At 42.0% G+C, this 24,630-nt stretch overlaps 1 protein-coding gene and 1 long non-coding RNA gene across 3 annotated transcripts in view; one reads left to right on the top strand and one right to left on the bottom strand.

Annotated features, from left to right (window-relative positions):
• Nucleotides 1-6: 6 nt before the first annotated feature.
• Nucleotides 7-21,497, bottom strand: triobpb (TRIO and F-actin binding protein b; the record flags this gene model as incomplete). Of its 2 annotated transcripts, none has more annotated exon segments than XM_032536604.1 (15): nt 7-887; nt 1,946-2,150; nt 3,596-3,682; nt 4,965-5,066; nt 5,428-5,587; nt 7,316-7,427; nt 7,892-8,132; nt 9,509-9,950; nt 11,290-11,399; nt 11,600-11,689; nt 11,840-11,908; nt 12,792-12,848; nt 18,179-18,250; nt 18,926-19,034; nt 20,206-21,497. In XM_032536604.1, coding segments are annotated over 14 exon segments (3,090 nt in total). In that variant the 5' UTR covers nt 21,483-21,497.
• LOC116702430 (uncharacterized) overlaps nt 19,618-24,630 on the top strand; it is a 7,922-nt gene continuing 2,909 nt past the window's right edge. The window contains exons 1-2 of the long non-coding RNA XR_004335166.1: nt 19,618-19,743; nt 22,239-22,244. This is a non-coding gene — a long non-coding RNA (uncharacterized LOC116702430). The remainder of the gene's footprint in view (nt 19,744-22,238; nt 22,245-24,630) is intronic.

A 24,630-nucleotide genomic window follows, 5' to 3' on the forward strand; every position in this document is an offset into this window, starting at 1 on the left:
AAAAAAAAATTGGCTCATCGATGCAACACCTGTCATTTGTTATAAATGCCAACAATGATCAGGGGAGACTGGGAGCTAGAGAGTTTCTGCTCCTCAGCCATGGTTTGAAAAGAGACATCTGTGACGTGGGACAACATTCATTCAACAGCTTTTACAAACATCCGCAGAGAAAGTTGAGCCTGATTTTGCTTCTACACAATCACAGATCAGCTTTCTATTCAGCCTGCCAGGAATGAGAAGCTTTTGCTGTTATGTCCTGTAATAATCCCAAAATAGATTTTCAGAATTTTATATTGACAAATACTAAACAAGCACACTTCTTTCCAGGTAAAAAAAATATTACAGCAAATGATAAGTTCCCATTTAAAAAAAAAAAAAAACGTCTGCCCATTTTCACAGAGTAAACATGACTCAAAAGCTGTACAACATAGAAAACTGAGATGACAGTAGCTCTTATGTAACTGTGTTGACACCTGTTGTCTCAGGCAGAAGACACAATGACAATGACAAGAGACAGAGACAATGAGAAGATTATCGCACAAGAAAAGCTGATACAGTATGAAATCTTTATCTACAATACATGATTAAAAAGAAAACCATGTCACTTAACAAATATTCCAGTTTTCAGACCAAACGCGCACTCATACACGGCTTACACTCAAAGCAAGCTAAAGCTAAAATAAAAATATTAATAAAAAAGTGCAGTTTTATATATCATGTGTGGCCCAGTGTAATGAAACCGGCTAATAGCTACTCTATGCTGCACATTGGCAGAATGACTGAAGACTAAAGGCACTGTCATGGTCCCAACACAGCCGGAACTGAACAATCATCTCCTCTGCTGTTCTGTATACCTCTTTGATTCAGTCACCATGGTGCAGACACACCTGCAAAACAAGAAACATACAGAAAGAATGAGACCCAACAAGACATTTCAATGAATAGCTGCCTCTCAGAATCTCTATAAGGTCTCAGGGCTGTTGGGATGAATTCCAAAAGTCAAATATAGTTTGAATAGTAACAAAATCTATGACTATTCAAATGTGATGTTTTTTATGAATATGTTGCCTAATGTTAGCTAATCTCCTTCTTCTCGCTTTGGCCTATCTGCATGTAAAAACAAAAAGCTTTTGTCATGTCATGTCTGATGAACAATAAGTTAGCGGGGTGAGAAACACACGGCACTGTGAGGTCTTAAGATCACGGAGCTAACGTTACGTACCGAGTAGTCTATATCCTTGATGTTCTACTTCCGGGACTGTTCCGGTGCTGCAGGAAATGTATTTTCGCTGATTTACAATTGTTCCACTTTCTTTTTTGTTGGAATTTTAATTTGGATTTCTGAGGACTATGGTTAACTGCTCCTCAGATCTCTGCAGGGTAAATCCAGACAGCTAGCTAGACCATCTGTCCAATCAGAGTTTTGTCTCCTACGACTATTTTGCAGCGGCTCCGTCCGGCGCTTAGCACCGCCCATGACGATTGTGACTGGTTTAAAGAAATGCCAATAAACCAGAGCACCTTTTGGCTCCCATCCTATAACGCTGTGTGGAGTAGACAGACTCTCCTCCGCTCTGCAGCGTGCTGATGGCCTGGCTAAGCAAAACTACGTACCAACTACTGAGTAACCAATACACTTGTTAGATAATGTTTCATTGCAGAGTTGTTTTTCGCTGTGTGCTCGTGGTGGAAAATGATTGTAAAACAAGTGGTCTACCAGAAATACAATGCGTAGATCCCCTTCAAGGCAAGGCTGATGTTGGAAGTCCCTCTAGTGGTCAGAACGTGTAACAACAACAACCACATGCTTATAGTGGTGTTGACAATGCGTAAGCCTGAGTAGTGTAGAACATATTAATAACAGGCTGCATTTGAGCGTTCAATATTAGAATATAAAAAGAAGAAGATTGACAGTTCTAAAAAGGGACAGTGAATCAGTCCATACCTGTCAATGTGTCTGCCAAAGCATCAGTACCAGCACCAGACCCTCAGTGGTCCAGGCTGTTACCCAGCTTCTGCCCCTCCTGCAGAGCGGCCATAGCCAGCTTCAAGTGCTCCTTTAGACTCTGGATCTCTCGCTCGCTCCGGCCCTTCATGCCACTCAGCTCCTCGTGTATCTGCGTGTATCGTTCACAGGCCAGCCGGTTCTCCTGCAGGCCAGAGAGGAGTAGACAGGCTTAAGTTCCTTAAACTGCCTCACCTAATACTACATCAGCCAGCGCTATTTTTTATTGGAACCATCTTAGTGTGACATCACATTCACTATGAAACAAAAACTAGACTTTCTATAATTCTAATATAGCGTGGTATATTTTAGTTTTTAAAACTAGAACATCATAACATGCTATTTGCCTTAGGAGCAGCACCAAATAACAGAAGCATGGAAGGTTCAGTATTATCAGGATATTGTTCGGTCTGAATATTTGGACAAGTTGTACTTTGCTGCTTTGGCGACATTGTTATTGAAACTTTCATGCCAATAAAGCCCTTTTGAATTTGAATATTATTACAAAGAAGACAGACGGAGCATCCTTGCACTGGGGCTGCATGTATCTTTTTTTTTTTTATTAAATCGCCATTGCATGCGGGCCTTGGGGCAAGGTGGAGGCTGGGGGTGTGGCCTTGACCAACTGCCACTTTGCTCGTTTGAAAGCCATGATGTCTCTCTCTCTCTCATGGGTGGGCCAAATTCTCTGGGCGGGCAAACCAGAGAAAGAAGACGTAAAACTCAGATGTTGTTATTACTAGTCACTGGGGGACCATAGGCAGGCTGGGGGAACTCATTAATGTTAAAAACCTCATAAAGTGACATTTTCATGCCATGGGACCTTTAAGAATGTAATACAAGTAATATCGCGACCTTCAACGTTATCGCATTGTGCCTATTTTCCTCATATCGTGCAGACCTACCACCTAATCCATGTATATAGACATATCCCAGTGGCTTTTTAGACTCAACTTTGTGTTCGTTATTATTACTGTTTTCATCTTAAAAGAACATGCCATCATTTGTTGAAATAGGGCTTATCACTGTCTCCCTTAGCTGTAGATAAGTGGGCCAATGCATTTTTTGTCTTAGTGCATGCATTGATTTGGGACTATATAGGGTGGAAGCACAGCTGAAGCACTTTCGCAAGTCAATATCTGCCTAGGAAATTGTCTAGTCTTAATCTGCATAGCTATTTGAACTCGTGAATACGCAGGCCACAAGAAGTAATTAGGTTGTTTTTTGTTGGCTCACTCTTACTCACAACATGCTAACCAGCAACATAGAATTCTATTCACTATGTTAAGCTAACTAGCGGTGGCACTGTAGGTGTTGCACCAAACTAGAACAATAAATGCACTGAGACCAAAAATAGGGTACCACGGTCCAGGGGAGACCTTCCTTTAAGCCAAAAAAATCTTTAAAACATCTGTAGTGCTGCATTTCCTGAAAGCTTTCAGGTTTTAAGATCCTTGACAACCTTCTTCAAGGATGTGAGGATTAACATTCCACGCTATTTGTTGAATAATTTAGGGTTTACAAAAAAACAAAACAAACACATGTACTGGTTGAAACAGACCGACACACAGATGCAGACAGGCAGAGTACCGTGTTAAGAAACTGCAGCTCGTTCCTCAGACAGCCGATCTCCTTGTGTAAGTACTCAATCTCGTTTTCTTTTACCCTGAGAAGAACCTGGGAGAAAAACAACAAAACAATGTGGTTTGCTGCCAAAAAGAACAAAAAACACAAACAAAACTTTTATAAATACCCTATATCATTATAATTACACTTGAAGCCACCAAAAAAAACAATTGTGTTCTGTCTGATTTATGATAAACACAGTGAGCGTTCTCTGTAATTTCTAACCGTACATAACTTGGGCTTTTGGCCAATTAGTGTCTATTATGAAATTCCGTTTGTATTCTCAAAACTGCAGCACTAGTTTGGAAACCAGGAAGAGAAAAAATGAACTGCTACAGGTTTGCTTTATAAAGTCTCTCAGAGGCTGGGTGACATGTCAGGGTCAATTTCTTAGACAGCAAGGGGGCCTATTTCTGGGACTGATGCTCCTCTAGAAGTCACAAGTGTCTCTTAAGTCCTTAAGCAAATATAGCTTATTTGAATAGTGCAGTTTTTTAAAGTGTATTTCTGAACATTTGTGCAAACACTTACTGTGACACAAACGGTGCAAGTCATGCTTTACATGTCGACATGATGCAACCTCCAAATGATAAAATATTACATAATCTATGACTTTTAGCTCATTGCGCGTTGGTGGTTGGAGTTTCTTAACTTGCTCAGTTCTCTTTAATTTGCCACTGAGACGTTTACCCACACCTCAAAATAATTACATCAAGAGGAATTTTGCTTTAGTTATGAAAGCATTGAACAATAGCAATTGTGAAAAAACCAAACTTAAAAGTCATGCTTTTCCACCATGCATGTCTCTGTTACGCCAGATAATCTGTTCACGCAGGTTAGTTTTATACAGACGGTAAACAAAATAAGGAAACTGCCTACATCAGACAGTGGTTTTAGTTTCGGTTTTAGTAACAGAAAATACATCATTATAGTTTACATTGGCAAAAAATAAAAACATTAAATGTGCATGGCTACACACAGATAATTAAAATCCAGTAACAAAACACTTCTTTTATCTAGATTTTACTTTGTAAAATAAAACATTTGGAGGGTTTTCATTTTAATTGGAGGCAGTCAGAAAGCTAGCTGCATTTAAAAAAAAAAACTCCTCCAGTTTCACAAGTACTGTTAATGTTTACTTGTGCGAGAAATTAAAAAAAAAACATATCAGCATTTAAGACTTTCAATGCAGTGGGTGATATTTTTACACTTTTGCACAATGCACATCTGCTGCGCGTTGCTGTCAGTTCAGGAAGTTGCAAAGAACTGGCAGACACAGACCCGCCTGCGTCACCCACTCTCAGTTTTAGTTACACGGTACAGGAGCCGTTACCTCTAGTTCACAGGGCGTCCTGTCTTTGTTGTGCTCTGAGCCCTGATACGTGTTGTTGGATTGTGTACGACTCATCTCCTCCGTCAAACGGGCCTTTATGTCCTGCAGAGGAAAATGCTTTGTCTTTATGAAGGACACCCGTTGGTTGGCATACATTTGCAGACAATGTCTTGCAGACTGATCTTATACAGCCAGGCTACAGACTCCACACTTGAGCTTGGATAGCGCACAATAACAGATACGTACACACAACCAACCTGTCCCTTATTATAGACAATGAGAGAGTGGAGTTTCACACTGAAGTAAAACATTCATAGTCACACAGTCCACAACAACGTCATGCAATAATTCGGAATTACACCTGCCACTGCAACATCGAGGATTTAGGAGCCATCTTTCATTTGGAGATAGTTTTGACTTAAAGGTTGCTCCGTTACTTGTGAACAATCTGTTGATGACTCACCTGGTTCTCTTTCCTCAGCTGCTCCATATCTCTCTCCTTGCGGCTGATCTCCCTCTCTCTCTCAGCGTTGTTCTGCTCAGCTCGGTTTAGCTCCAGACACTTCTGAGAGTAGCGCTCAGACAGTCCGGCCAGCTCTCTCTGCAAAGCCTGAGTTTCTGCCCTGCAGATATGGATAGCTGTGTTTTATTCTGTGTCCTTAGTGAACTAAACTGCAGTAATGAGTAAGAACAGCTGCCACGCTGCAGGTTCAAATTATGACAGAGTGTACTGTACGTCACATTACCTGCTTTCTTTTTACTAGAACAGCAGCATAAATTACAAAGAAACGATATGTATTAACACACAAAGTGATCAAGTCACAGCACTGCAGCGGTGGGACGACCTTTTCTTATACGTCATGCACAAACAACCAAAGCTCATCTTGTAAGATATCTTCCTATAAAGTGGAAGCTCCTTTATTCTGCTCTTCCTGAATACATCTAAACTATAATATTGATTACATGTAGTAACAGCAACATGCTGTGTAAAAGTTTCTTTCCATTAGGCAAATGTTTCCGACTGTGGGTTTAAATCTTCACTGCTCATGGCCAATAACCACAAAAATAAGGAAGAGCATGCAAAGAGTGGAAAAATGCAGAGTAGGCCACACAGATAAGCCCTAAAATGCACGTTCCCGTAGCAGCCACTGAGACAGCGCTCTGTCAAAGGCCTTGTGGAGCTCACAAAAGAGAACTAATCCATGACCAAATTCTTCTACATTCCTTAAGTGCCTTACAGGACCCAGTGGCCTCTGCGGTAATGGCCTTGCTTTGACAAGGAACCCTGGATTTTTGTGCAGTCTGCAAATTCTACCTTTTATTTCACAGAAAACACTTTTGTGGCCAGCTAACTCCAACTTAAAAGCACAAGGGAGCTATTCACATAAATTACCAATGTTGGCTTGCACTGACTGAGACAACCAAGCATTTATTTTCAAGGCAATATGAAGTAAAGGCTTACAAAAGACAGAGGTGCTGGTAGAATGCAGTTTGCAAACTTCATATTATTGTATTTCTGCAGGCATATAAACTAGTTTTTTTTTTTTTTTAGATGTCACTTACAAAAATCTAAATATCTTATCTGTGTCATGATAACAAACGTTATCCAAAATCAAAAATACATATTTATTTGTCTGTGCTATGTACCATTCTAGATGGTCTCAGTGTGAGTTGCCCAGTGTTGGAGATTTCAGATATACTAGATGGCACTAAATGACCCGGTCCTCAAGATAATCCACATACCTGGTTGTGAGCAGTTTCATGTAGGAACTACTTTCTCTCTATCTAACTACACACACCAACTGTATCACCAACTGTGCAGAAATGTATTGAGATTTAGATTTATTGAAAATGTTCTGGTACATGGTATAAAATTCTCTATTCCAGACTCAGACTCAAAAACCAAAATGATACAAACAAATTTAAAAGCACAATGATTTCATAAATTACATTAATTTAACGATGAAAAATGACTTACATTTCATAAATAGGTTACATAAATTACAAACCATTGTTATAGTTTTACATTACATCTTTTGGCAGACAAAATGTATCCAATAAGGAAAGAAGCATCCTCATGGTGGACGGGCTGCTTTGTTTTTCAAATGTAATTTTTTGGTGCATTAAGCACCACAAGCCGAGTGCCATCTAGTTCCACTATACTGGAGACAAGGCCGGCATCTCTACGGCCAAAATCACCAACACTAGGCAACTCACACCAAAACTATCTAGACTGATGAACAGCACTACAGGTAAGAGGACTGTACTAGCTGATCGTAGACTAGTTGATTGTATTAATGGCCAGTTTCCATCTCTTCCACATTGGCAAAAATGGATTTGAAGTTACTTACTGCTGATGGGCTCGCACAGTCTGTGAATCTAGCCCCCCACTGCTTAGCCTTTTGACTCGCTCCACCTCTCTCTCCAGCTCGTCTTTGTGTTTTTTCTTCAAAGCCTCCATTACTGAAACACACAAGCGTGACACACCTTCAGAAATGTGGTAGTTAATAACGGTATATTAAGGAACTTTCTGATTGGGGAAGCTCAGGGTCCCTCGGGTGGGGGTAAAAGAAATCATGACCAAGCAAGAAAATATCAGAAATTTAATTTAAAAAAAAAATTGATTACAGCCTTAAGTGGTCACATTTATATAATTCACAGGCATTCAACACCCTTATATGGAAGTGATGCTGAAAACAATCTTATAGTTCTCATATTTCAGAGGAAATATTACCCAAGGCAATGTTAACAACCTATTCCTTCCCTTTTGAAGTGAAACGGTGAACTATATTTAACCTTTAACCTCCAACACAGCTCAGACAAATTTTCTTTATCAAATGACCCTTAAAACTGTCTTTACAGTTGTAAATAATTACACGCTGATTATGGTCTTGGTATTCCTGTCTATTGCCTTGTGGCGTGCTGACCTCGTGCCGTGTCCTCGGTCTCCTCCAGCAGCAGCCTGTCCCTCTCCATCTCCAGTTCCTTGGTCTGCCGGTCGTGCTGCCTCTGCAGCTCGTCCAGCGCCTGTCGGTGGGCCCGTTCCATGGCTGCCAGGCTGCGGCCGCAGGGGGCCTCGGGGCCACAGCCGCCCCTCACACCTCCTCCCCATCTCCCTCCCCCCCCTCCTCCTCGTAGTTGCTCCAGCTGCTGCCTCAGTGACGCCACCTGAGGGGAAGACAAAGACAGAGGTAAAGCCCACGAAGCAACTGGGAGGTGGGGGACAGAAGGTTATCACTTCAACATGTGAATAGCGCGTTTACACAATATGATATATACGCTGGTGTTGAAATGTGAAATACATTAGCAGCAATTAGGGCTGGGTAGCGGATTCAATACTTTTTAGGCCCCAACCGAATTGCCTCTAAAGTATTGAAAAAAGGTCTCATCGTTCAAACCCCAATTTTAATAACCAAGCAGTAGATCACATCAGTGTCAATGAGCCAATAAGCCAAAAATCTACCAAGATCTAATAATGTTTGTGATTGGCTGTCTAACGTTACATGTTGTAGAGGCAGGAAGGAAAAACTCTACGTTACGCATGGAGATGGGGCTCACGTAGTAGGGTATTTAAAGTATGATAATAAATCAATTTAAATTAAATAAGATTTGTGTCATAATGTAATTTGTTTTATAAAATTGTTAATCAAAAAAAGATTTTTTTTTACGAAGTTGCATCAAAGTCACAGTATTGACATTTTTTTTAACTCTGCCCAGCCCTAGCAGCAATAAGGATTGGGAAATAAAGAAACAGGTTACTTTTGAATGGCCATAGGTGAGGTACGACAACAAACAGTATGATTCCTTCATACTCTCTGGCTTAAAAATTAAATTTTTAGCCAAATTAGTACATTTGTTGGAGGATCCCACGGCCAACCAACTCCTAATCTCCACATGATCACTGGCAGAACCACTGTGCACAAGCTATGGACAGACTAATGGGGCCGACTCACGCTCCTTGGGTTTTGCTCAACTCTTAAGTGTTTTGTGGTTGTTGGTGCTCAAAGTTCAAATTATTTAAACTTTGACCGCAACCACGGCTGACCTTTCAAAGCCTGATTAGATTCAGGCAACAGAAGCAGCTTAAACACAAAGGAAGCATGAAGCCTTCATTATATTGTAATAATACATGCACATAAGCTTCTCTTTAGCATGAAATGAACAGATCTACAAAGTAAATGAACAGTATGGAGAGATATCAGTGTTCGACGGAGCTCTTCGCCCAGCTTTGTGGTTCAGCTGTGTGCGTATCATGTGTAGAAACAGGTTCAAACCAAAGCTGCACTTCACAACACACAGAGACAGAACAGTTTCAGCAGTATTTCCCATATCCATTTCTCTATTTTTCTCAGGCTCAACATCAATTTCTACTTTTAATTCTCCTTTGCATATTTCAGATGGAAAACACTGCTGAAGAGCAGGCCGGTAAAATAGTGACTAAAGTGTTAACATGCAGAAGCAGGATGTGTTTACTTCATCTGGACAGATGAGTTAATTTGCATTTTATTTAATTTGCAAATTGGAAAATCAACTCCACGCACTACCTCCCTCTGCAGCGCCTCATTGGCTGACTGGCCGGAAGGCCGTAATCCCATTGGTGGTAAGGCGCTCATTTCCTTTAAAGGCAAGCGTTCAAACTCAGCCCACTTTCTCTCTATTTCGTCCTCCGTGCGTAGCCTTTGGTTGGATCCCCCGCCAGTGCCCTTCCTGGACAACACAGCCTCCCATTGGCTGCTTGTGTTCCTCTCCTCCTGCCATTGGCTGTGCTCCCTCCCCTGGCCCTCTGCTGCTTCTCTCTGACTGGCTGGGAGAGGGCTGGACAAGGCAGGAACCGGAGACAGCTCGACGTAGTCAAATCTACGATGAGCAGGAGAAGCCGGGGTCGGAATTTCCGGCTGAACGTCGACATGACGCGATGATGGCCGACGGGAAGACAGCGGGAAGCGAGAGTGGGAGTTTTCCTTGTCACTGCTGCCATCAGGTAATCTAGAGAAGATTATAGAGGAATCCATTAAATTTAAATCAAAAGGCTATCAAAATTAATCCAAGCCATTATTTCATCTTCTATTTGAGAACCTCATGAATCCTAGTTCAATCAAATAAACAAGGAAATCATCACAAGTTCATCAAGGTTGAAGAAATAAGCAAATCAACAGTAGGGTTGGGCATCGAGAACCGATCACTACTTGGAATCATTTCAAAAGTTACGATTCCAGTAGAATTGTTTCTTCGTTGGAATCGTTTGAAGGATTTTGTTTCCAAATCCAATCATCGCTTCCCAATTTAATATGCATAAGTTTTGGTTTGTGTAAGCAGCCAGGTGTTTGTTGTGTTGCAGCCATGGGTTTATGAGTGAGTGGTGAGTCATTATGAAAACCTATGAAGATATGAGCATGAAGAACATATATTGGTGCCCCAAGTGACTAATACAAACTTTGATTCATTCTAAACAGACAAAGTATAAAGTGGCAGAAACTCTTCAGGGGACAAGTTGCATGCGAGTTTTAGAGCCTCTTATTGGACTGAGCAATACAAGAACACGGAGGCAACCAATCTTAGAATAATACACTGTAAAAAAACAAAAAAACAACATTAATTTAAAAACAGAATAAAACCTCTTTAGAGTCTGTTTTTTGGGGCGGGAAGTTGCAAGTGACAGTTAACTGATCTTTTTTTTTTTTTTTTAAACCTTTTATTTATCCAGGTATGTCGACAACGACGACCTGTCACATTCACGGTTCCACATTCATCCCTGGAAGCTGCCCGGTACAACCACAGTCCGATCTGCTGGCCACTGAGCAGCTCCGCTGGAGCGGTTGGGGTTAAGGGCCTTGCTCAAGGGCACCTCAGTGGTGGAAATGAGGGAGGGACAAGTGCAACTTCCGGGTCACAAGCTTGCTTCTTTAACCTTTAGGCCACCACTGCCCTGTCAAAAGCTCCACAAGCTAAAGTGATGTTACACAATGTCAGTTACTTTGGATATAACACACGTGCAGGTACACCCACCTCTAAATTGCTGCATTTAAGCATTTTATTCACGGGGGAGATGTCCAGTTTCACATTTATGGACACTCCTCTCTCCATAATTACACCAAACAGTGTGTGCTGTAAGAGCACGAGTGTTACAACTGACTGGCTTCTAAGTTAAGTCTAAACATATATACTTCTTAATTTTAGCCTGAGAAAAATCTGAAATATATCCAACTTTCAATTCAAAAGGCAAAAATGCTTTTGCTCCTGATTACCTACACTCCTAAAGTTGTTTATATATTTAAGCTTTTACATTCAGTTATTCAGTTTTACATACGGTTCGACTGGCACTTACTGTGTGAGGTCTGGAGAGCTGCTGGGCCGGATACACTTCTTTAAAACCTCGATCCAATTCCGCCTGATCCCAGCTGTCATGGCCGACAGTGTGTGCGCAGCCTCCTGCGTCTGGAGAACAAAAGAGATAAGAAGTTAAGGAGACACAAAAATGTGACAGAACTGGAATGAGATGGTTGGCAACGGATTAACAAGAAAATGCAGCAGAAATTGCGGTTGATGCTGAAGAGGAGGACAAGGGATGAACATGAAGAAGAAAATGAGTCGCGTACACAGTCTACGAGAGATTGACCCGTAACGGGGATACTCACCTGTACCTGAAACCCATAGTTCTTCTCCACGTCAAACTCACACACCTTCACACAGGATTTTAGGTCAATCTCTCCGTCCAAGTCATCTTTCTACACAGAAAACACAGGAACACAAAAACGGGTGACACGTTATTTGTCTTTATACATGTCTTTGCTTATGCTTGCAGTACTCATGTGGGAATGAGTATCATTATTAGGATTATTACAAACTTTCATATATATATCAAATAAAAGATATACCTCCTCTGCACTCGAGTCTCTGTAGTACTTCAGTCCAGCATCAGTCAAAACAAACCAATGCTTCTTCCACTAAAGAAACACAGCAGATATAACAATCAATCTGAGACCAGCAACTCTTAGGTTCCAATATCAATCTTTGTTTTAAAATTCAGAAATCAATCTTTTTAGACATTCTCACGATGGATGTAAAAGTAAAAAGTTCTTTTAACAATTTTTTTGGGGGTCAATTCTTAATGTGAACAAAAAACAGAGGGTTGCTTCTTGCTTGTGCAATTTACAGCAGAGGTTCTCTGACAATCTCTTTTATAGCTAAGCTAAATTATTAACTGAAATTTCTGATTTACTGATCTAAAAGATATCGATTTGCGACCTTGAGAATCAGAATCAAAAGCATTCGAGAAATTATTGGCGATATCCAGCCCTGACAATCATCAAAACAATACAATCACCATATCTGACCTGGTAACACCAAGTAATGGATTTTCAGAGTAAGTCTGGTCTGAGTAAGCAATGAAAACAGCAAGGCCTTATATTATTAAACAGCAGGCCTACAGCAGGGTCCAAAATTTACTTTTTCATCCACCAGCCAAAAGACTAGTGAATGTACAAACGTTACATGCCCCTCAAGGGATTATTTTGGCTGGTGAGTGAAGCAAATCTACCAGCTACTTGCATATTATACCAGCTGGCAGATGGTGCGAATTTTGGACCCCGCCTACAGTATGTGATGTGTGAAGAGAGAAGCTTATTGACTCAAGCATATCATTCACAGAGAGGAGACACCTGCTGTGCCTCAGGGTGCTAAGATATTACTGCGATAACGAGGATAATCTGCCGCTATCGCCTTACGCACAGCCTTTCTGATTAAGAACGAGGGACAAAGAGGGTAGTGACGACAGAGGGAGAGAGGGGAAGACACGACTTCTGAGCGGAGTCCTATCGTGTACCTTACCTCTCCGCTATCGTCCAGTTTGGACATCCATCCCTTTTTGAAGTTCAGGAGGTCAGGCTGTGAGGCAAAGAGCACACAGCGTCACGGTCACTGATCTTCATCTGAATGTTTGACAGAAATGTTACAAATACAACAAAAAAAAGGGAGAAAGGAACTCTGCTGCCTGTGTTAGTCAAGGTTATTTCTCCTCATCACAAGCAAAGAGAAAAGATTTTACAGAGAAAAAAAAGGCAGAATAGGATCAGAAAGAAAGTAACAAAGACAAGAAAGAATATTTCAAGCTACATCAAAGGGTGAGGCAAACTGAATATAAGTTCAGTAAAGTAAAGTAAAAAGCAGCTACCACCCCACCACAGGTTTGTTCTATCATTGAACATGAAAACAGATACAATGCTGCCCACTTACTAACATAAACCAGTTTCTATCGTGGAGAAACAATCAAAACTGGTATTGGTAAACGCTTGTATTTAAAACTTTATGTATCTCATTTTTTTAAACCATATTTTAGAACACGAAAACATTTAGATCCCTAAATCATCTTCATCTTGAGGATACTGTACGCATTGCAAACATTCAACAAAGCAGTCATTGTTGATAGTATTTCAATGTTTATGTCACACCAAGCTGCTCAGTTGCACTGCGGTATACCTGATATGTCATAATAAAAAAAAGGCAATGGCTACATAGAAAGACATACAGTATATGGGAAGTGAAAAAATGACAGGAAACAACCAGTTTGTCTGGAAAGGATGAGGGCACAAACATTTGAAGTCAACGGAAAGAAAGATTAGGAAATGGAGCAGTACATCCTTAGCAGGGATAGACCAATTATCGTGCCTGGCCGATTAATAGGCCGGTTTGCAGATGATCTGTATCAGCGTTTTATTTGCCTGATAACCTATACAGTTAATGAATTAAAAAGTGTTTCTACTTTTGGCTCGGCAACAGCTTTGTGTCTGTCCCTCTGCTCCGGTTTCACTCACCACTGACTCTGACTTAATGTCTCGGCGACAACACTATCTGTTACTGGTTATTAAGCTGAAAGTTTCGCATTTTTTGGGTGCCTGGATAGCTCGCCTGGTGGAGCGGGGGCCCATATATACGGTATACGGCTTATTCCTCGGTGCAGCTGCCACAGGTTTGACTCCAATCTGCTGCCCTTTGCTGCATGTCATTCCCCTCTTTCAAGTTGAAGTTGTCCTATAGAAATAAAGGCCTAAAATGCCCCCCAAAAAAAAAAAAAAAAAAGTTTCCAATTTATTTCATATTTGCTTAAAGCATTTAAACAGGTTTTTTTTTGGAGTAAAATCTTTATTATTCATTTTCACTGTAAATACATATCGGTTCCAAATATCCATTATAAGTTTAATTAATTACTACTACTACTACTACTACTAGGTATTAGTCTTCAAAAACCAGTAGCGGTCGATCCCTAATCATTAGTGATGGGAGGAAAGATCTGGAGAAATCTGCAGTGGGAATAGTTACTACTGTAACTCAACACTGTTGCACATTATGAAATAAGATGCATTAAAATGGGCTTTAGCTGCTCTACAGTGCTCCAAGGAACATGCCTGTATTTGCTTTTGCTGTGATGACAGAAAGAGGAAAACATGCCATAGGTACAACACGATGTGGTGATCCCCGATTAAGATTAGGCAACTCTTTCCACCGTGCATTCCTCACTTTGCTTATCTGTCTTTTACTAGCGTGTAAATTCCTTCCTTTTACATCTCTTACTTAAGAAGAGATCTCTTTCGTCATATCATCTCCCACTGGCGTCTTATTCCCATCATTTTTTTTCCCCCTCGCTACTGCAGCTACATATTGTTTATTGTATTCCCTTGCTACATCATATTGCCCAGCTCCCTCTCTGTTTGCACACTAATATAATTTTTCTGTCTGTTCTGTCACTTCTAACCACTCCTTTTCTGTATTTATACTCCCTTCCTGGCGTCAGTTGTGTTCCTCTAAGCCCGAGTACCACCCATTTTCTCCCTGTATAAGCCAGTTCATTTATGCTACTGATCTTTTTTAATCTAACACATTTTAAGGTCTGGTGACTTCCAAAAGACAGTGTGAGTTGGCAAGATATTGTGTATTACTACATTTGATAAGACATTTAAATGCCCTTGCATCATTAATAAACGGTATGGCAACGTCTTTAAACACTTGACTTTATTATTATTATTGGGTACCGACCGACCGACCGACCGACCCACCCACACACACGAATTTTATAAGATCTCCACTCAAACTATAAAGACTACTGGAGCAAGTTATGATGGGTCAGATTTCATCATGAATGCATGCTATCTAGTCAATACTTGCTCACATGCAAGGTCAGGGGAATGTTCACAGGAAGACACAGAAAAGAGGGCAGCATCTGTTATGAATAACCCCGAATGAGACAGTGCTTCTCCTTGTCATGTGCTTTCAGATCAGTGACCCTGCTTCAAAAGGTCAGTGACAGAAGGAAGAGGGTCAAACACTGGGGACTGTTTGAGACAACGTCCCTACTTTGACTCCTGTCTCCCATCACTATAGAAGAGTATGATCTGGCGAGCCTTGTCCATTAACCTATTACAGCATGTGTGTTTCTCCTCTTCAGTTGTTTCTGTTAAGTTACATAGATGACCTCTCTGAACAGGGTGATTAGGGGAGTAGAGCCTAATGATCCATTGTACACTAAAGCTGCAAAGATTAATTGATTAGTTGTCAACTATAAAGTCATTTTTTTAATGAAAAAAAAAAAAATTATAAAAATGTGTTTCTTCTCTCCTCTTTGAGACTTAACTGGATATCTTTGAGTTGTGGACAAAACAAGACATTACAGGACGTCATCTTGGGCTTTTGGAAATACCAATCAACATTTTTCACCATTTTACAGACTGAACAGCACACCGAAGAGAAAGACAATAATCCACAGGTTAATAGTTTGAAAATGAGGATAATAAATCGTTAAATAATGGTGAAAATAGTCGTTAGTTGCAACCCTAATGTACACACGCATTGGGATGACAGTTCCTGCAATAAAATGGTTTGGAGAACCAATACCTCTCGGCTACTTTCTAAAAAACGTTTGCATGGTTTTCTTGGGAGTGCCTGTGTGCAAACAGGGGACGTGTGTCACAGCTGGCTGTAAAAACCGATACACAGAGTACAAGCTACAAGCTAATAACACTTCCTGCTACCACCTGCATCAGGGTCTGGGACCTGCAGAGTCACTGACATCTTTTAAAAAAAACTTACAGAAGCCTTTTACTTATTTAACCACACTGTTTTATTTTCAATTTGTTTATTATAAGTGGATAATCTAGTTTTCTGTATTATATTCCATGTAATTTCTGCATAACTTAAATTGCATTACTCTATTTGCCCTAAAATGTTTTAATCCTAGTTCAAACATTAACGTTAAGCACCGTTTTGAAAAGTGTTTCAATTAAAGTGTTTCAATTAAAGTGTATTAATCATAATTATTATTTTTACTGTAAACAACAGATAGAACTGGCTACACCACACGTGGAAACTAGGATTAGTTTTTTTAGACTTGTCACAGGGAGATACATGTATAATTTTAATTTAACTTAGTACTTGGGCACATACATTACAACACGGCGAGGCATGTTTGTCCACGTTAGCTTTAACGTGGACAACCCTCGAGTAGAACAACGCTAACCACAAAAACCCATTACAAACTCGCTTACACTGAAAAGTCTTAATAATAAACCATAAACCAGAGTAAGATACGTTAATAGTTAGTTCCTCAGCCACAGTCCATTAAGAAATTCAACATATATAGATATGCAATGTACATTCAGGAAGGAGTGGCAGGAAAAACAAAACAGCTTTAAAGGTGCAACTTACCGTCATGACAACAGGATCCAGAGAGGGTCAAATAAAGACAAAAGAAAGGTACCGTTACCCCCACGCCAATAAACCCCCCTTTGCTCTCAAGTTCACTAACTCAGCTGAGCTAAAGTTCTCGTGTAAAAAACCTAACTTTCTCGCAAGACCCTGGCGTTACGCGAAATCTGATGAAACCCCGCCATTCATCAAGCGCACCCCCAACGTCCACAGCAGACTTTCTAGTGCAGCCTTAAGGGGCAAGTACATTCACCCCCGACTAAATACGAACAAGCTGTACGTAATTAAAAGTAATAAAAAAATTTTAACTTTCTGACAAGTCGTGGTAACCGAACGTTACACTTCTGCCCCCTCTTTGCTCGCTGCTGCTCTGTCTGCCACTTCCTGGGCGGATCCGCGAAGATCGTTTGAGAAAACAAGCCTACCTAAACCACACTTTGCTGGGCTCTTAAACCGGTGTCCGGGCACCTCCAGGGGCTGAGGGGGGTCCAGTGGGGTCCCCAAAGCAACATGACGAGTAACAAAGCTCCGGGTAATTGTACCCACAACAACTTATCATAAGAAGAAGACGCTTACAGTGTTTTAATATGAGGTGTCACTCCCTCCCTATCCTCGGCACCCAACCTGATAATCCAAAACTTTCTAAACACACAGAACACATTTTCTAGCTATATTTTTCCAGACTGAAAATCGTTGGGCTTGCAAACAAAGTGGCACTCCCCCCTCTGAAATCGTCTCTTGGTAGCTATTGGTTTCAGTTCAGGAATTTCAACACATGCCCCAGCAGACCATAATTGACAAGCTCAGTCAGTCTTATGAAATGCCTGAAGGCTGTTGGTGAAGTATACAGACGCACAGCAACCAGCAGTAAAGAGTTAAAGTGTAGATGTGTACTGTAGATATGGCAGCAGGTTAGGGTGCCAAGTGCATTACATCTTTACAGTTATAGACAGGATATGTGTGAACACTGAACAAGCTGCCAGCATGTCTGGTAAATATGTAACAGAAAGGTAACATATATTGAAATAGACTGAATGGCAATACATTTGAATTGAACCATGTGTGCCATGGGTGTGCCATGGGTTTATTATATATTATGTTCATTACAAATATTATTGTTAGGAAAATAAACTGTAACTCTGCCCTCCATATGACACAGTGGAAGAGAGGTTGTTTCCCCATGCATGTACACCCATCCACCCACACACACACACACACAGACATGTACACCCCGCCACATCACCACGCGCACCACACGCACACACGCGCACACCACACACACACACACACACACACCCATCCACCCACCACACCACACACACACAGACATGTACACACACAGACATGTACACGCACCACGCACACACTCACACACGCACACACGCACACACACACACACCACACACACAACACCACAACACACACAGACAACAGACAAGACAGACCGACAGACCACACGCACACCAGACGGACAAACACACACACACATTTACTGTAAACACACTGGCTGCGTCACATACCTGCATTTGTTCTGATCTGTGCTGGTTACCTTTCCAAGAACTGCCCTCATCAGCTGTTGGACTGCCAGACCTCTGGAAAGAAACAGCTTGTTGTTGTAATAATAATAATCAATATGTCCGACTTAGCAAACATAGAAACCTCCAGAGTTTCACATCCACAGACTACTTTTTCAAATGTGGTGTTTGGTATGTGGAAGAGGTGGTTAAGCATTAACATAATATTCAGATGAAAACCACAGAGATGCAATTCCACTGCAGTGGATTACAGTGTGCAGGGGAAAGGTGCTTAATGCAGTGCACAAACCACTGGAGAGTTTTAATGCTCAACTCCCGGCCCCTTCTACACTGTTGCCCAAGGACGTGCGGTGGTCACACTACTAGCTGCAGCTTTTAGGTTTGAAAGGCATGCCTGCTCACTTAGCTTGCAGATGTGCTCAGCTTGTCTGATTTTGGTGCTCTAAATAGCAACTGTATATTGTCTCGTCACATATACGTATATTACCCAGCAATCATTATTGCATATCTGTATATGACAAAAATTAAGTTTTTTAGATTGCTACGGACTCTTTTTCAAAAAGACAACAAAGAAATCTCAAAAATACAATATGGGTCTTAGTCAGTGTATTACCAGTTTTGCCACATGTCATATTCCCCCAGTGATGTTTAGTTTTTATCATGGTTACTCTAATAAAACAGGGTTTTAGACAGCTAAGTAAAAAATCTTGATTCCCCCCCCAATCAGACTACCTGCAATGAGGTGGAGGAGTGAGCACGAGAAAGATACCCATGGTGCCAGTCTCTCTCAGTGTCCCCTGTATCTTCCCACTCTCTGGAGGGATGCTTGCTCAGGGAGTGGCTGCGAAAGTACAAACAGGTTATCAGCGTGTCTGATTTGGTCAAATTTATTCAATCTGAAGATCATTCGATCTACATTACAAGAAATAGCATGAAAATACATGTAACAGGCTTACATCACAAAGTAATGCTAACTGACTTAAATTCAGTGGTGGAATGTAACTAAGCACATTTGCTCAAGTTCCGTCCAAAGTTGAGGTAATTGTACTCAGTCTTGTATCTTCATCCTTGAGTAAAAGTATCTTACCAGACTGTGGTAGAAGTTATTGTCTTCTTTTAGAATATTACTGGAGTAAAAGTCTTCAAAGTGTCTGACATTTTCTGTACTTAAGTATCAAAAGTCATTTTCTGGTATTAAATGTACTTAAGTATCAGAAATAAAAGTAAAAGTAAAAAAAAGAGGGAGAGAAATGGGGGATGACACGCAGCAAAGGCCTCAGCCTTTTTGGGGTGCACGCTCTTACTGGGTGAGCAACAAACAGGCACTAGGTCACAAACTGATTTAGGAGCAATGATTCACCAAACTGCTTTTTTTCCAGTGCAACAAATTTCTTCTGATTTAATTTTAAAGTAAGTAAGATGTTTAAGGGAATTGTAGTGGAGTAAAATTAAAGTTTCCATGAATATAAATAACTAAGTACAGATACGTGAAAATTCTAGTTAAGTACAGTAGCAAAGTATTTGTACTTTGTTACATTACAACACTGCTTGTACTTTTAATGCCACTTTCTACTTCTACTCCGCTACATTTCAGAGAGAAATATTGTGCTTTTTACTCAGCTACATGAATCTTCAGTTACTAGTTGCTTTATAAGTTAACATTTTTGCACACAAAACACATGTACTTTAAAAATACAGTGTTTTATTACAAATTAAACTACCCAACAATAAACAGGCAAGTCAAAGTCAAGCTGAAATGATCAGCCGATTAAACACTTGACAGATTGCTGATTGCTGAGAATTGTTTTCATCGTTTCCAGTTTTAAAAATTTCTGCATTGAATACTTTTACTTTAAATACTTTGAGTAACATTTTCAATGAAGGACTTTTGCTTGTAACAGAGTATTTTTATAGTGTGGTATTAGTCCTTTAACTTAAGTAAAGGATCTGAATATTTCTTCCACCACTTTACCAATACCACTTTTTAACATCGTGGTGTATAAGAGTCTCACCTAGCTGGTTTATAGAGCTCCTGTCTCCGAGAAGACTGCTGGTTCTGAAGTCCCCCCATGTGGCCCGGCTCTTCTCTCTGATGGATGATTTTGATCTTGGGCACGTCGGCTAGCATGGCGTACTCCTCCCTGTTCCGTCCTGTGGACCCCGTTGACAGCTGGCCCGACTCAGAGGACTCCACGGAGCTCTGGGAGGAGGTGTGCCTCCGCATTTCAATCTGAGGTGTAGGAGAATGGCTCTGTGTGCGGTTGGAGGGCCTCTTGTCATTAGGGGAGGGGAAGTGGTCTTCATGGCGGCGTCGACCACTGCCAGATCGGATGCCACCGGGGTTCCTGGGTGTGTCCAAGGTGACGAAAGCTGTTCTGTTGCCATTTGTGGTCTGTCTGGAGGGTGAAGCTGCACGAGTCAACGAGAAGCTGCGGAGCGAAGAAGTTGACTCCCGCCAAGAGCGTGGTGAGCGATTGGAGTCCGATTTTGAGTCATGGTAGGTGTTTTTTCTCTGAAAGGAATGGCTGGAATCTCCATTAGTAGCATTTCTGAGGATGGAGTAGCCTGGCGCGTCACTGTTGCCTTTTTTAGCCGGAGAAGAGTTGCGGCTGCTGTGATTCTTGCTGTTAAGGGAGCTGCTAGTTTCTGTTCTCCGCAGTGGGCGCTGGTCAGGAGCATCACAGCTTTTCCTTGAAGGCAACAAACTGTGGCTGTCGCGACTTTTGACAGAACTGATTGCTTCAGACTTGCGCAGCAGGGACTGAGAAGGAGCTTCATGGCTTCTCCTTGAAGGGGAGGAGTGACGACTTTCACGACTACGGCCACGTAGAGAATCACTGGTGTCTGTTTTCCTGAGCTGATACTGAGTCGGGGTTTCGTGGCCTTTTCTTCCTGGAGAAGAACATCGGCTGTCATGACCTTGACTGCCGCTGACTGCCCTTGATTCAGTCTTACGGAGCGCAGAGTGTCTTGCGTCATAACCTCGTCTGGGTGGAGACATGGTGGGGCTTTCATGTTCATGGTCATTCGGTTCATTCTTAGCTGTTGGGTGACGTAGCAGAGCTTGGCTTTCAATATCATAGCCTTCTCTAATGGGGGAGCCACAGCGTCCATGGCGACTACGTCCGCTGAGAGACATAATTGATTCAGATTTACGAAGGGGGGATTGGCTGGACGAGCTGTAATTTCTCCTCGGCGGTGAGTATTTGTGATCGTCACGCAGACTGTCAGAAGTTCTCCTAGATGGAGACGAAGTACGACTGGGGATTTCAGTTTTGCGGAGAGACATATGGCCTGAAGGGTTAAAGTCCCTTCTTGAGGGAGATGCGCTTCTGCTGTCACGACCCCCTTGACTTAAAGACCTATTTACTTCGGTTTTCTTCAAGGCACTCCTAAAATCAGAAACTGTGCTTGACTGGTTTATGACTGAACCAGCAAATGATTTAAAGTTTCTTGGCAGAGTTCCTGACTCAACACGGCGGCCATGTTGCAAGGAGTTCCTGGATCCTAACTCTGTCCGTTGAGACCCCCCTTCACCATCAAAGTTATGCCTGCTGAGGGAAGCCACAGACTCACTGCGTCTGAATGGTAAGTTTCCACGTGAAGGTGAAGAAGGCCGAGACTGCAGGGTGGAGGAAGGCCGAGACTGCAGGGTGGAGGAAGGCCGAGACTGCAGGGTGGAGGAAGGCCGAGACTGCAGGGTGGAGGAAGGCCGAGACTGCAGGGTGGAGGAAGGCCGAGACTGCAGGGCAGAGGAAGGCCGAGACTGCAGGGCTGAGGCTTGCCTTGAGGACTCCAAACGTCCTGACTGTTGGAAGGAAGAGACGTAAGAGGAAGTGTTTCCCCGGCCATATGAGCTGCTGAAACATTTTCGCCCAGCGGAGGCCAGCGACTCCGCTATCTTAAAAGGAGTCGGACTAGGAGAGCGGGGGCCAACTTGTGCCTCAACCTCAACGGCAATTTCATAAGGGTCAGGAGGCGAGATTTCCTCAGGCAGGTCCTCATCTAGAGCGTCCGGCGTCAGCCTTTCAGAGGCCACACCGAGATTAGGGTTTCTGAAGGGGATGGTGTCTTTGGGCTCGATGCTTCTCCTGCTGAAGATAGGATGTCCTCGTTCAAAATGGCGGTAGGGAGTAGGCGGGCTGTTATCTTGGAGTGAGCGGGCACCTGCTGCCCTCCCCAGGGAGAAGTACCCACTTTCACGCTTCTGTCTGTTTTCTTTTAACCCTGGAAGAAGGGGTAAGAAGGAGGGGTAACAGAAATAAGAGATGCACACATCAAAGATCAACTACTGAGCAACTACCAGAGGTTTCTTGACACAAACTGAGCTATATTGTATTACCGATAATTGCTCTGGGACACCTCAGCTGGTGACATCAAACAGTATTGCCAAGAAAAGAACACCTTTGGCTGAAACTGGATATGGATCGGTCAAGTGCCGTAAGTCATAGGTTTACTGAAGGCTCCAACTACTGATACTAAGCAGGTCAGGACTCATACTTAGAACTACATGTGTTCAAATGAGAGATCTGGTTGTAATGGTACATTTCTCCTTACAATGCTTCTATTATGCCGTGCATCTTCTTCGACCAACTCTTTCTAATGTATCATATCTGCCAAGAAATTAATAAAGCAACTGACATATGTAACAATAAACAAGGCCAGCATTCGTGAACCTGATTGACTGCTGAAATTGTCTCTGCTCCGAGCTTCGTCCATCCAAGCCCGAGGGTTGGGCCGGTGGGGTGGAGGGTCAAGCCGGGTCATGCTGAGGTTGGTCGTGCGACGACGGATCGGCAGGTATTCGTCCTCTGCACTGACCGAGCCACTGAAGTCTTGGTAGTCACGACCGCTACTTGGAAGAAGAAATGAAGAAGAAGAATGACGAGAGTAGAGATGAAAAGGTGAGAGATTGACAAGGTGGGAGAAAAGTAGGAGACAAAAGAAGGAAGAGAGAGAACAATTAAATCGGTATAATATCAATTTCATAGAGCAACAATGCAAGTGCATCATACAACATGAAAGTTATAGGTCAGGGAACATGGTGCACAGAACTAGTAAAACTGATACAGGACTGTGGTGACAATCTAGCACAAAAAAACACAAACATTATAATAATCCAAAATGACTCATTATTACCTGTCGGTGCTGTCGTCGTCGGCGTCACAGATGTAAAGCTCACAGTCTGGGCTCAGGATGCACAAAGAGCTCTCCCCATAACCCGGACGACCTCCGTTGACATCACAGTAGCTGCTCACCACCGACAGACCGTCAGAATCCTCCTGATAGGATGACAAGATAAGATACGGGCCAATCACAACGTCACTGCGAACTCCATCTCTCTCCGAGTCACAGAGTTTCCCAAGGAAAGGCAATGCTTACCAAAAAGTAAATATGAAACCTGTAACAGATAAAAACTCTTACATACACACTGTCTTTGTGTCAGAGTAGGAGTGCACATACATTAACAACCTAAATCTGTCCGTCTGGCTCCATCCCCTTGAGTAAAGGGTTAGCTGAATAGTGTCTGTCCCCCTCTGTCCTCGCTGACACACAGTCACATGTTCAGTCTGCTGTTCGATTAGGGTTACACCTCTGTAACTCGACCTGGCTCATGGCTTCCCTCATTCATATTTCATCCCATCAAACCTTCTCTAAGCTATAAGATGTCTTAAAAAGGATCTAAAACTGGGACTTGACTGTCTGTAAACTGTCAGAAACAGGCATCCATCCCTGCAACTTTCAGAAACCTAAAGGTGGGTTATTACAGTGGAGCTATACTGGTACATCTTCACTGTGTACTAGAATATAGTATTGTTACCAGCAAACTGCAGTTGTGTCATGGAAGCAGGATGAATAGGAAAAAGTAGAGTTGTCACAGTTTGAATACTGTGTAGAAACCTGTCCATCCTTTCTGTATGCTGCTATTATTACAAGTGATTCCCAAAAGGGCGGTAAGTGATCCAGCTTCGTTAATTTATAATAGGAGCCACTGGTTGCACCTTGCTCCTCATCGTTGCCTCTCATTCACCGTCTCTGACCTTTTACTTGCAAGCGACAGACTCATACAGTATGTGATCTGATGAACTGTGTTTACACGACTGTGTTGAATTAGAAGGGATTGGATTTCTTCATGCAAGACAGTTAAAGCTGAGTGAAGCTTAATGAGTCAAGCAAATATCATTATTTTTTAGAGGGTCTATTTTAGCTGAGACACTGCAAATATTTACTGTGTATGCTGCTGGACCTGGAGAACTAATTATGTTCCTTCATGTCATAACACGCTTGAATGACAATAAACTCATCTGAAGAAATCCAGTCATATCTCATTCTGTTCCCCTTTCACTGAGCATCTAACCTCAGTGACTTGATGACTTCACCACTGACTTCTAATGATCTCATCTTTCTTCAGGTCCAGTTCATGCCATCCCTCAGCA

The sequence above is a fragment of the Etheostoma spectabile genome, chromosome 15 (assembly GCF_008692095.1).
Source record: "Etheostoma spectabile isolate EspeVRDwgs_2016 chromosome 15, UIUC_Espe_1.0, whole genome shotgun sequence".
Lineage (NCBI taxonomy): Eukaryota > Metazoa > Chordata > Actinopteri > Perciformes > Percidae > Etheostoma > Etheostoma spectabile.